This window comes from Pinus tabuliformis, chromosome 4_1, assembly GCF_031772625.1.
Source record: "Pinus tabuliformis cultivar Carrire ecotype Pingquan chromosome 4_1, CPIR1, whole genome shotgun sequence".
In the NCBI taxonomy this organism is placed as follows: Eukaryota; Viridiplantae; Streptophyta; class Pinopsida; order Pinales; family Pinaceae; genus Pinus; species Pinus tabuliformis.
Window position 1 is genome coordinate 540777944 of NC_142303.1, and position 14603 is coordinate 540792546.

Genomic DNA, 14603 nt, shown 5'->3' on the forward strand with positions numbered 1-14603 from the left:
TGTATATCTGGAACAATATATCATCTTGTCTGTAGCATCTCGCCTAATGTATCCACGATCTTTATATCATCTTAATATAATATATTTAGCTTTTCTTTCTGAAAAAAAATATATATGTAATTATAATTATATATATAAATAATAATATTTTAAAACATTTTAATTACCATGTATAAGAACTTTTATTTTAAAATTTGCTAGTTAAAATGATTGTTTATCTCTTACTTTTTCATTGACAATATCATCTATCATCAGAATATCTCATCAAATGCGCCTCTCGCGGACGGGAATTTGACCACGGTGCCCAATTGCTCATGAACTGGAATTTTAAATCCATTGGGTGGTTCATTGTCGCGAGTTGCTTACTGAAATGAAACGAGATTTGATAGGTTTTTTTTTTTTTTTTTTCTTTTTCTTTTTTAATTTCAGATAAATTAATTAGGCGTGTTTAAGTATTTTAAAAATAAATTTTATTTGTCCTTATTATTAAAATAGTTTTGGTTTATAAATTAAATATCTATTATTTATGTAATATTTATTGATAATTATATAATATTATTTCAAGTTTATTTTATTTTTATTATAAGATTTAAATGTTTAAGTATGTTTTTTTAAAAGTTAAATATTTAGTATTTATATTAATATATTTATTGATAATTAATTTAACATTATGTTAAGTTTTGTTCTATTTTAAATGTTTATACATACTTTTTAAGCATTTATATAATCTAAAAATTTATGAATTTCAAACTTTTTTTCAATAATACTGCACTTTCACTATTATCCTTAATTAAATTACCTAAAAAATACTAATTAAATTACCTAAAAAACTTTGATTAAAAAATAAAACTTTATATTTTTCGAAAATTATTATAACAAAAAAATATTATATATCTATATATCTATATATATATATATAATCCCATCTCACTCATCCCAATACTCTCTCTCAGTTTATATCCCATGTAGTTCAATAGGTTACTTCGTGATGGCATTGGATATGGGGATCTTAAAGGAGAAGAGTGATTTTGGAATCTGTCATCTTTAAAACACATTTATTATTTATTTATTATATTGTGACTGTTGTTCAAATTGTATTTAAAAAATAGATTAATTTTAAAATTTGAAATTTTGTTTAAAAATTATATTTTATGATACATGTTTAAATATGTTTATTTTTTTTATGATTATTATTAAATGTTGAAGACATAATTATGGGTAAAATCATAATTTTGCATTGAGCAAATTACATTTGTGGATATATAAATTTATTTAATGTTTTTAGAAATCTTCAAACTATTTTCATTATCCAATAAGATTTTCGGTAAAATTGATTTTAGGAAATATATATATATATATATATATATATATATATATATATATAAATGATTTAGATTTCATTTATTTTATTTTTCATTTAAAATTATCTCATTCCAAACTAATTAATAATAAATAATTAGATATACCATAAATTATGATTATATATAATTTTATAAATTAAAAATAAATGTAAGATTAAAAGTTGAGTTTTATTTATTTATTATTTTATTTTAACATTGAAAATTTTAGGAAAAAAATTATTTTTGCAAAAAATTGATTTTTAATGTAAAAGAAATAAAATGAGACAACAATATTAAAAATTAAGATTGCTATTTACAATTAAGAAAATTCAATATATTAATAAAGAGTCCAAAAAGAAGATGAGGGGTCATAAAGCATTACATTTTGAATAAAGATAAAACAACCACTAAATACAACCAAGTAATCATATTCATAGATCCCAAATAACAATCATAGAAAATCATTCCTAATAAAAATGTTGTAAAAAACAATGTTCACACTTTCCAATTCCATGGTTCAATTTTACTTTCTTTATTCTACAAACAATAATGGACCTTCATGACCCTAGTGCTTTTGATTTTTTACCATAAAATATGATCATAATACCCTTATTACAAGTTAGTTGTCATCCAAACAACATCATATGCATAAACTAGTAACAACAAAGAATTTATTATTATGTGAACTTCATATGCATAACGAGTAATAACAAAAAAAATTCATTATTATTTGTACTCCACCTTGACATTAGTATTGATTTTGACTTCCTTCTTTTAATTTTGACATTTGAAACCTTAATTTTTCAATAAATTTTTGATTTACAAAGAAAGTAGTTTCCCTCATCCCAATCAAATCCTCACTTTCTTCTTTGTTTGTTAAAGTTTTATTGAAAGTATTATATCAAATGAATTTAGCAAACTTTACGAAGTAAAAATATATATCACTACCTTTTCCAAATAAGAGTCACCCGTGAGAGACTCAATTAAATTTAAATATTACCACACTTAACATTTATAATGTAGGTTTGACAAATGAAGAAGCCATGGCCACATTGAAGGCAGATGAAATACCAAAAAAAATATAAAAATGTTGAAATGTGGTAGAAAATATGCTCCTCTTTGGTATTGAATCTTTTGACACATTGGTGTTTCCTAAGATATTTGTAACATAGAAACTCTACCACTACCACTATATTTATGCACTACTTTAAATTCATAGTGTCTCTAGCTCAAGATGCTTTTGCATCTACCAAACTTGTTCTATGGGAGGCGTAATCTTATTGAGACTAATAATTTCCATCTACCAAACTTGTTCTATGGGAAGCATAATCTTATTGAGACTAATAATTGAGCCTCTTCACAACCATCTACCTAAAGATATGCTTAAGCTTGCATGTAGAGCTCACTATTCTTGGAAGATGGTCTCTACCATGTAATTTTCTAAGTCTCTTATAGAAATCCAAAGTGGGGCTGTTTAGAGCATTAACCTTGTAAAGAGCTGTCATATGTTTATTTTTTCACTAATGCTAATTTTTTTTATTTTTATTTTTTATTTTTCTCTTCTTTTTAAGATAAGTTATCAAATTTAGACTTGAATTTTAAAAGTTTATTTCTCTATTAACACTCTTTTTTTTAATACTATATGATAAACTTTAAATTTATATTTTAAAATTTACTAAAAAAAATCAACTAAATCAATTAATTCATTTTCTCTTCAAAATCCCCTACCTACCTTTCTATTCACCCACCACACCATTATCTTATGATTCATCAATACTACTTCACACACACACACATATATATATATATATATATATATATATATAACTTTGCAAGGACTCTATTCTAACTTTAATTAAAAAAAAATCCATAACTTCTCAATAATAATTACAAATATTTTAACATCTCTTAAATATATCAATAAAAAAATATTATTTTGTATTTTAACTTTTGATTTTTAATTTTTGTTTTTAGTAGTTTAATCATGAAATATTAATATTTTTCATTTATAGTTAAAAAGAAATTAGAATAATAAATTGGAGTTTTGTAATTTGTTTAATCAAAATGCTCGATGCATTAAAAGCACATTAAAAAACACCATCATAAAATATTTTATCACTTAGGCCAACTAAAAAACACCTAATAATTAATTTGCGCCTTAATTTTTCTCTCATCAATAAATATATTAGGTGTATTTCACAACATTATATATTGTTAAATGCCTTACATGTACTCTTACAACAAAAACATTTTAATTCTCCACTTCACATTACATAAATCAAAAGTAAAACAAAGGAAACTTTCGTTGGATAATTATCAATCCACATAATCCAACGTGGAAAGTAAACATCAACCCAACTAAATCAAAGTTCATGATTTGATACTGTCGATCTTCCTTATGTTGTAGTTTACGAATACTTCGCAATTTTTATTTTTTAAAGGAACCATTAGCAACCTGATAAAGGTAAAAAATCAAATCCCTAGCCATTTATTTGTTTGAAATAAGTTCGAAGTGTTCGTTTTGAATAACAAATAAATGAAGGGAATATCTATTAAAACACGCAAAGAATAGGTTTAGCCGCCCAGGGAAAGGAAAAATGGTGGTAACTTGATCAACACTTCCTATCCGCATCGGGAGTACTACATATTGTGATTGAAATTGCAAGTGTTTATACTCAATTTACCAGAAATCAAAGGCTGTTTTGGCAATCAAATCTGATCAATTGGGCTGAACATGATTATGAATTCAAAAATTGCTCGTTCTCAACAAATGACGCAGCTGGCATGGGTTTTCTATACAGTCTTCATTATCTGCCTGTTGATGAAAAGCGCAGTTGCATCTAGGGCTGCTGTTGCTACTCTTCAGAATACTGGTAAGAATAAAGATTGGTAATTTATGTGTGACTGCAATCCATTGGGACATTTTCTTTTAGGTTTTTAAAGATGTGTGAATCAAGCTATTTATTATGCTTATTTCGAAGCACTGAGTGGAATGGAATTGCAGATACAGCTTCTTTCGGCAGTGAGGGCATCCCTGCAGTGGATAGTTTGAGTGGAATGGCAGATATAGCTTCTTCCAATGGCGAGAACGTTCCTGTGGGGGATAAAACACCGGCAAAATGCCATCCAGTTGATCACTGTGGACAATGTTTTCCATGTCCGCAAATCAAAGGAGATTACTTTTGCTGCGAAGGGTGATTATCTTAAGATAAAGGAGGTCCCGTTTGCTGCGATGGATGATTATCTTAAAATAAAATAAGACTATTGATTGTTGAGTTAAATGAGACTATTCCGAGTGTGTGATTATTGTAATCATTATGTTTTGTGTGATCAATAGAAAAACAACAATTAATATTTTAGGTGAGAATTATTTATATCTTGTTTTTTTTTCTTTCCTAAAAAATTATTAGTTTGAATGTATATAAGTTGAATGTGCTGGATTAGTTAGATTTATGTGATTAGAAAAAGGGATAGAAATGGTTTTATACTGTCCACTTAGATTATATTTGCAGAATTGACGTGTCCGCAATTTATTTTGGGTGTTATCTATTGAAATAGAAAAAGGAAAATCTGGATACTATGTTTTCCAAATAATGTGAGTTATGTATAGATATTGATATTGATGAATCATTGTGAAAAATAATATTATGAGATAGAAAAAATAAAAGATAAAGAGTTTTAAATAAAAGGAGATGTTAAAATATTTTTATTTAGTTAAGAGTTTATATTTTTAGGACTTAAGGAAGTAGGTTATTGGTCTAAGGTTCAAAGATATATTTGGTAGGAGTGAAAATCTATTCCTTAGTGATGGTAGATAGAATGATTTTTCCCAATTCCTACTTAAGTAAACAATAAAATAATATTATTTTAAATATAAAAATAACTATACATTTTTCTAAGTGTATATTGTATTTGTAACATGATAAATGTTCTTAAATATATTTATAAAATTTATTTATTCATATCAAAATGAAATATTGTTTTAAAAAAATATATATATTAGCTCCAAGAAATAATTTAATTAGTTTATTATTAAGTATCTAATTTATAAGAAATTCCTTAACACCCTTGGAATTAAGCGTTACTTGACAGACGATCAATTAATCTACCTGAATTTTCCAGATATCGTGGCCACTCACTATCCCTAAACCAACAAAAAAAAACAATTATATATTATGAATTTAATCGTCGAATGAAAACATTAAGTCCCCAAATTCAATATACAATTTGATCGTCGAATGAAAACATTAAGGCCACACATGAAACAATATTTGCTGGAAAAGTACATAGTACTGTGAAAATAGCGGAGGTCGTTGAACAAAGACAAAAATATTCTTTGTTAGGTCGGTTATTGATAAGACATTGGGAGGAAATAAATTTATCTTTTTAAAGTTTATGCAAATTCCGAGAGTGACGAAATGAGTAAGTTCGGCTTGTTTCTTATTTCATGCTAAAATTTCTGCTTGCAACGTATATAGTCCCGTCAACAGAGCGGTTGTTGAACAAAGACAAAAATACTTTTTCTTAAGTCGGTTATGGATAAGACATTGGGAGGATCATATACATCCCGAGGAAATAAATTTATCTTTTTAATGCTTAAACGTTTATTATTTATATTTTGATTAAAATTTTAAAATGTTATTCTTTCTTTATGTAATTATATTATATTATTTATTTTTTTATGTAAAGGAAATGATAATTAACTTGGTTTTGTACTTGTATAATATGGGATAATTTTAAAAATCAATTTTATAAATTTTAAGCTTTTTATATATATATATATATATATATATATATATTTTTTTTTTTCCGTAAATATATTTAAGGAATTTAAACTTTGAAACTTCTAACCCATAACACTTCATTTCCACAATTAAATTATCTCTCAGAAACTAAAATTATATTTTTTTATTATTTAAATTATACTTCAACTTTAATATTTTAAGAACTCCTTTTTAACCTTTAAATTATAAAAACATATTTTAAAAACCCAAAAATGAAGCACGCGTTTTTTAAAAGGAGGAATTGCAAGGATATTTGAAAATGAAGAATGGAAGGACTTTAATGGTTGTGGTCACTGTGGCAGTTTGGGAATGGTGTATTTCATTGAATTATGTGTACTCTTTTTAATGTTATAATATATTTTATATGATATATAAAATAATTTGGAAGGAGTTTGATAGATGTGGTAGTTTTTTATAAGCCGGAAAATTTATTATAAGGATAATTAATTGCAGTTGTTATTTATTTACAAATAGAGGTTGATTTATCAGTTTTGCTCAAGGAAAATTAGGGTCACTGAATTTTTTTTTGTTGGTAGTTAATTTTTTTTTGGTTATGTCCGAAGAAAAATAGCTCTTACCTAAATAAAAAAGTTTCAGGATATACTCCAGGCCTAATAAATATGAGAATTATGGAAACAATATTTTTTTCCTAATATTATAATATTTTTATAGGGAAATTATGGAAATAATGTTTTGGTTTTTCTCATATTATAATATTTTTATATGATATGTAAATTTATTTATTTTATGTAAACTAATTACTTACTATTTGATTTGATTTTCTTAATTATTTTTTATTAAAATTCACTGGGTGAAGAAATTGACTATGTGGCGTAGTTCAATGGATGATATAAATAAAAAATATAATATTTATTAAACTAAATGAATTATTTTTAATAGATACGTAAATTATCTTTTATGTAAATTATTTTATTTAGTTATCGGATTTGGCTTGTTCAACCAATTTGTGATTAAGATGAGGATACTTTTGTCAAATTCCAACCGGCTTAGTGGGTAATTCATTAATTACCCACTAACCTGTCTTTAAAGGCGGCCCACACCCACACCCACACCGCCCTTCAAATGTGCTGCTCAATATCTTTCTGACTTGCCCTTCTGCTCTGCGGCGCTGCTCTGTTCTTCGTGAGACGCATGGTTATTCAGGTTAGGTATTCGTGCCCATTTGGATTTAGAATTAAGTATTTAGTTCGCTAAAGAAGCCCATGCCTCTGATATCTTTGTGTTCGTTCTGTTTTATCAAATGTAGCTTGTTAAATCAAATGCCCTGTCTCCATATCTGAGTGTGCAGATTTGAATACAAAGCCGATCTGCATTACCTAGTCAATGCTGCTCGCTGGCTTTTCCTTTTCTACTCTTTTTCCTTGTATCATCCTATCTCTCTCACAATTTGAACGTCAATCGCAGGGTTTGAGAGCCTTGGACAATTTTGAAACTCCAGTTTTCACATTTTCCTGTCTCTGTGTACTATTCCGGCGGATTTTGTAGCCTCGGTTTTCACATTTTCCTTATCTCGGTGTATAATGATAGAGGATTTTCCTATCTATGTGTACTATGTTGTGGCTTTGCTTCCCATATTCTTCCTTTACGGATATACAGGAATTGGGGTTTGAAAATTTTCTTTTCTTTCTTACACCGCTTAGGTAATTATCTATATCCCTCCCCTTATACAGGGATTGGGGTTTGCATATTTTCTTTTCTTTCTTACATAACTTAGGTAATTATCTGTGTCCTTCCCCCTCCGTTCAGAATTGGGCAAGAACAACAGGCACGAATCACAAATCATCTGATTTCTCCCCAATCCACCGGTATTGATTGAATTGTGGCAGGCTCTGCATTGATTTGCTGGCACCCCTACCTTTATTTTAGCGCCCCCTTGCTAAGACCTTTGCAAGCAAAGAGGGATTAGAAATAGACATCATTGTTGTAACGAGTACCTACCGAACCAAATGATGTTCCGCTTTCCTTCCTTCCATGTTTGAGGCACTGTAAGAGCCAGTGTAGATAGGGCATAAGGGTGGTCAAACCCCAGTCCAGTGCATTCCCCTCCTGTAAATGTAAGGGTAAGGATTGTACAGGACGAATTATTAGGCAAACACATCTTACACGAACTGCTGTTCAACGTAGTCTTACCCTTTTTTGCTGTTCAACGTAGTCTTACCCTTTTTTTTTTATTAAACCCTTTGTTGGATATATGTTTTTGTGAGTTTTAGTTAAAATAATAAATTTGAGGTTTTAAATGTTGATAGATTGACTGTATTTTGAAAGTTTTCAGAATTCTGAATTTTTTTATGCATTAAAAAAACCAATTTACCCAGAAATTATATTATCCAATACCAGTTATAAACGCAAAAACTTAGAAATGGAGGAATAAATTTTTTTTGTAGACTCATCCCTCTCCTCCATATATGTCCTGTCTCTTTTTTCCGCTCTTTTTTCCGCTCCCATATCATGACTGCCTATGCCGACAGCCCCTTTTGGTTTTCTCTCTTTATCTTCAGATGCTATATGTTTTGATTATTAGCTTTCTCTCAGGCGATCCATGCTACAAATCCATCAGATCAGATCTTCTATATCTGTCTCTCTTTTCAGATGATCATCCATCGATCTTTTCAGATCTATCATGTCCATTTTGTATATATTCCCTCAATATAATACAAAACTTTTTCTTCTGGAAAAAAGACAAATCAACATATAATTTTCCTATCTCATTTTCTTCACCCTTATTTGTTTGTTTGTGTTTTTTTATTGTGACGGGAGGAGGAATCAGTAACGGGCTAGCTCCCATATTTGCATGACACGGGTCGATCTTTGATGGCTGCCACTATAATTTCCTGGTACACTGCACAGCCCCAAACACGGCGCATAGGTAAATCGAGATCTGAACATGTCACTTGGATAGCCACACGAACTCCTTAACAAAGAATTCACTGGCCAACAAACAGAACCCCTCATTGGCTTCACGGTTGATAAACACCAAAATAATAAAATTGGATACTCTAACAAAAATTGCCACTTTGCATAATACAAATTGTGGTTTTGTGTCTGGCGGTAGTTAATCCTGTTTGTGGCCAGACTTATGAATTGCCAATCATCCTTCCCTATCAACTTAAATTTTATGTAAGGATGTAATGTCAATGTTGTTTTTGATATTTTTTTTCAGGCCTACTTCAGCATACATCATGCCTAAATACTTTTGAACTAATTTATATTCATGAAAGAGTATGTATTGAATCTATAACCGTAGCTAACAGTTTTTGAAGGTTGGAGTAGCAGAATATATGCAAAGGGTTTTGGACAAGACTTTTGAATAATGTTTTTTATTTTCATGGGTAACCCTAATGTTTAACCACTGTGGTCATTCTATTCCTGGAACGCCATATGTCAAATAACAATAAGGCAAAGGTGTACTGGCTGGTGAATGTGCGAATTTGATTTTGAAAAAGTCACTGATGTAAAATCACATTAAAATGGCATAACAATAATGCAAAGGTGTACTGGTCGGTGAATGTGTGAATTTGATTTTTAAAAAGTCACTGATAATTTATTTGGATGTTATAGGTCAAAATAAGCGATTATTTGCGATTTTATTTTAAATTCCTAATCTTCACTTATGAACTATTGACGGAAACTTAATGTGATGTGAATTCATAGATTCATAAGCTTTGTGCTCAGAGGTTTAACTGAGAGTCACTGTTTTTTCTCAATGAGAGTAATACTCCAAATTTGCCAATCATCTAGTTACAGATTTGTATGAAAATATCATTATTTGGCAAGTTTCAGGTTTTTCTAAAAATATTATCGGTAAAATAAATGTCAGGACATATAACAGTTTAGCAGTATAAGTAAGATCATGATGGCATTTTTTTTGATATGAAGTAATATTTATTTGTTTAAAAAAAATAAAAGCAATCTCTATCCTCCTAACTCAGGCTTCCAAAGCGAATTTACCAATGTATTTTCCCCATTCATTTGTTTAATTCAACAATAAGCGGCTTAATTGCCAAAATGGATTATAAATCCTATCACAGCCACATCCACTTAATACAAAATTCGAACACCACTTAATTCCAAATTCGAACACCAGCATAATTCAAAAATCAAGATTTGTAATTACTAAAATGGCATATAAATCTTATGAACAGCCGCAAACAACGAAGTTCAACATTCAATACATCATATAACTAAAAACTAAATGATATGCATACAGTTGGATGTATATTTGCATAACCATAGCCTTCATGTAACACAACTCAATTAATGATAGACATAAAGTTGTATATATATTTGTATAAATTTATTGTTAAAAATACCTTTTATAATTAGGCGAGTGTTGAGCATTGTGACAAACTCATAAACGCTACAGTAAAGTGCAAAGAAATTGTTGGATTTAAAAAGTATTGTGTAACTTATATTTCGAGAGTAACTTTGGTCAAACGAAGATATTTCAAGCGAAACTTTTATTAATGAAATGGTTTGAGTTTGATTAAAATTAAAATCCATCTTTGTACGTTACTGAATTGTTATAAGTTGAAATCATAGTTTTCATATATAAAATCTCTGGACAGGGATTTCTTTACTCAAATATTTTATTGCTAAAATTTTATTAAATTATACATATGTATCTTTCAAAATTTAAAATGGTTATTTTTAGAAAAGAAATAGTTAATCTTAATATTCAAAGGTACGCCAAAATGAAAATAGTGAAAAACAATATTTATGTTATTTTATTGAAATACCATTCATTAAATCAGATGTTCCATATCTCACTATATCTGAATGTGGGTATTTGAATACAACGCTAATCTGCATTACCCAATCAATGTTGATCACTCGCTTCAGCTTTCTTTTCCTTTTCTACTTTTTTTTCTTCGTATCATAGTATATCTCTCACAATTTTAACACCAATGACAGGGCTGGAGAGCCCTGGACAATTTTATAGCTTCAGTTTTCACATTTTCCTATCTCATGTGTCATTGATGTAACTTCAGTTTTTGCATTTTCCCATCTGTGTATTATTTTGAAAGATTTTCTTATCTTTGTGTATTATGTTGTGTCTTGGTTTTTTCGGGCCGTGCATCCCCATATTCATCTTTTACAAATAGTGATTCGTGTTTGTCCTGATCATCAGGATGGAATTTTGGCGTGAAGGTAATACCCACCTGCATCAGGGCAAGAGTTGGCTCTATCATGTGATATTTCAGATCATTTTGGCCAAGAATTCTCTTCTATTTACGCCATTCTTTATTGTTATATAACAGATTAAGCCATGTATTTTTTATAAGTTTAAGCTGTTTATATTATTATAAAAAATAGGTGCATAGCATCATGAAGGGTAAGATTTAAATAGTAGAGATTTAAAGTCTTTAAGTTGATAGTAGAGATTTAAAGTCTTCAAGTTGTAAGTCAAAAAGAGTTTTCTCTTCCACAATTTAGACCAAAACAAACTAATATGTTAATAATATGTCAAATTTATCATGTTTAAAAGATGCAGCCTCACAGCTGATTACAACATAACAAAAACTAATTATGTAAACCATATTAACTAGAAGAAGAGTCCACCTAAATTGGAAGGGGTGGATTAGTGTTTGCATTTGGTAGAATGATTTTGAGGTAAACTAACCTTTTTGCGAAGATTGAGACTTTGTCATCTAGTTTTCACTTTTTGTACTTTTTGTAGAACCTTGTTAATGCACAACAGTTGCTCTTGCTAAGTCTTTAAATACTCCACTAGAGCATGTCCCCAATAGTGTTTTAATTTTCCAATAGAGGTCAACTACTTGCATGTATTAGGTCTTGTGAGACTTGGTATTTCATGTTTCAGTGATCTAGCTGTGAGTTTCAATCTCCACATGTTGATCATGGATAAATCTTCTTTTAAAATGCACTTCCTCTTCCATATCTAAAATGATGTTGTGAATTTCCACTAGGGTAGACTCATTATATCTAGCCATGGAACGTCGAGCTTCCACTTGGCCTCGTAGCTATGAAGTTGGTTGATCCTTCTTGGTACCCTACCCCCCAAAGGGAGCTCTTCGCTATGCATTTCGATAGAGAGGCCACATAGAAGGTAAAATACCCCCTTTCAAGAAGAGTAGAAGCCATGCCTTGAAGAAGAGCCCATAAAATAGGTAAAGAAAGGACACAAAAGACTAGAAACCAACCTGACCAAGAGAGCAGACAACTTCTCCAACCCTACCAAAAATCTAGAGAGGCCTCGAGGAGGACACAAAAACTAGATGGGACTTCGGACAAGACAAAGAAAAGAAATAACCCCCAAACACCCCTAAAACTTCTTGAAGAGAGAGATAAATACTCGACTAACGAAGGAGGACCTAAATTCAGCAAGAGCACCAATCCAAAAACAAACAAACACCCAAAAAATGTAAAAAGAGACACCCAGCAAAAGAACCAATTCCAAGCACCTGGAAGAAGAGCAATCCCACCTAAGAACAAAGCTTAGAGTTGGTGGAGAGAACCACTTGACCACCAAACTAGAGAGAAAAGGAAACAACCAAATGCCTAGAGGTAAACTTAAACCAAGTGAACTCTTCTCTTAACCTAAAGCCAAAAGTTAAGCAAAATACATAAGGCATTATTGTAACAACCATTTTTTCTACCCCATATAAATGTCACTACGTATATATTTGTTTATGAATAACCATTTTTTCTACCCCATATAAATGTCACTACATATATATTTGTTTATGAATTTATGTAAAAATGAAAATTATGGTTGGAACAGAGGAGTGGACACAGATTCAAATATTTAAGGAGGGGGAGGTTACTTATGTTGTGTTTAAGCCCAAAACCCACACCTACTTTATTTATTTCCCCCGTCTATCTTCCTGACATATTAATGGTCTATTGGTGCAAACATTGAATTTGTGTATGGGCAGTCTAAAGTGAAGAACAAGGCCCATGTTGTCCCTATCTTCGTGGGATGTGTTGGGAAAGTCAACACGCAAAGGGAGAGAAAGGCATGAAATATGCAATGAGGTGCACCTCTATGTGGAGAGAGAAGACGAGGATGTGTGGGAGAAAACAAGAGCATGTAAAAGAGTGATGAGGAAAACACATCATAGAAGAGGAGAAAAGAAGATAAGAGAATATGGCTACAAGCCAATGCTTATAATGGCATGTCGATCCCTATAATATTGGTGTGGTCAGTGTTGCTTATCGACGCTGGAATGGCCAACAAAGATTCAGTGGAGATATTGACTTACTAGTGTTTTTTTTAGTGGTTAAACCTCTAAGTGCTTTCCTTGGGGCTGATAAACCACATATAGCTTGTTGAATAGGATGATAAACCACTGGGGTGCTTGTTGGAAGGATAATAAACCACTTGGTAGGATAAGACACTCAAGTGCTTGCTAAAAAGGGGTGATGAACCTCTAAATGCTTTCCTTGGGGTTGATAAACCACTTAAGTGCTTGTTAAGTACGTTGATAAACCACCTGGATAGTTGGATTTGGAATCTTGTAGTGCTTGCCTTGAAAATTGAGCTGATAAACCACCCTTAGAGTGTGGTCATTCTCTTGAAACTACGCAGAACTTCATTGAGCCTTGAGTGAATCCCTGTGAGCTATTTTGGAGAGGCAAAAGAGTCACTGTGCTGCTTACTGCATGAGGCAGTTTATAAACCACCTATATAGTGCACTCCCTCTCTTTCTTGGTTGACTTGATATCAATGTGAAATTCCTTTGAGCAATTAACTCCTCAGACTTTGAATCTGGCTTAGGGGTGGTCGACTACAAGAAAGATTGTAGTGTAGTTTGCCTATGGTTGGGTGGAGAGTTGAAATCCCTTCTTCGGTATGTAGTCATTCAAGTTGAATAGATAAATATAGTTACTTGTATCCATTATGTTATGGATGATGAACATTTTATAATATGTGATATGAAAGTATATGGATCAACACTACCAATGGAGGAATGTTGATATATTTGCATGTTTATTATGAATATTTATTTACATGATTTCATGGTTATGTGAAACATTTGAACCTTTGTGTTCACTATTATTCCCATGAACTACATAGTTATTTACATGAATATGCATGGTTGTTGATTTCTCTTAGTTAACCTATTATGGTATGTGATTTTTATTATTTGACATGTTATGAATATCACAATCCATGGTTTGTTAAAGGTTGTAGACTACCTTCTATGATGGGGAAGGTAATCAAATACTACCTGATGCATGAAAGATTCAATTAGATTTACTAAATACTTGTTTAAGATCAAGGTGAGAATTATGTAGTTTTGTATTTCTATGTGATTTTATGAGGTTGGACTTCACAAAGGAAGTTTGGCATGAAATTCCGGCAAGATGTGTGTTTGTAGCCATTTCTTAACCTTTATTATGCATTTGATATATGATAGGTCTGGTAACACCATTTACCTTTTCATGGTCTTGGTAGAATCCCTTGGAGGATTCATGTTCAGATATGGATTTTATT

General features: G+C 30.4%; 1 protein-coding gene and 1 long non-coding RNA gene across 2 annotated transcripts; both read left to right on the plus strand.

Moving 5' to 3' along the window:
* The first annotated feature begins 3508 nt into the window (after positions 1-3508).
* LOC149176974 (uncharacterized) lies at positions 3509-4697 on the plus strand. Its single transcript, XM_089423248.1, has 2 exons — positions 3509-4213; positions 4345-4697. The coding sequence occupies exons 1-2, from the start codon at positions 4075-4077 to the stop codon at positions 4536-4538; spliced, it is 333 nt and encodes a 110-aa protein (XP_089279374.1). The 5' UTR covers positions 3509-4074; the 3' UTR covers positions 4539-4697.
* A 2515-nt stretch (positions 4698-7212) lies between these two features.
* On the plus strand, positions 7213-7684 carry LOC149176975 (uncharacterized). Its single transcript, XR_016258698.1, has 2 exons — positions 7213-7288; positions 7392-7684. It is a non-coding gene; the product is annotated as an uncharacterized LOC149176975 (long non-coding RNA).
* Positions 7685-14603: the final 6919 nt, after the last annotated feature.

Bases quoted from the DNA above. Each gene is read 5' to 3' on its own strand.
- LOC149176974 (XM_089423248.1), top strand. From the start codon at position 4,075: ATGATTATGAATTCAAAAATTGCTCGTTCTCAACAAATGACGCAGCTG. The intron at 4,214-4,344 runs GTAAGAATAAAG...ATGGAATTGCAG, and splicing joins TGCTACTCTTCAGAATACTG to ATACAGCTTCTTTCGGCAGT.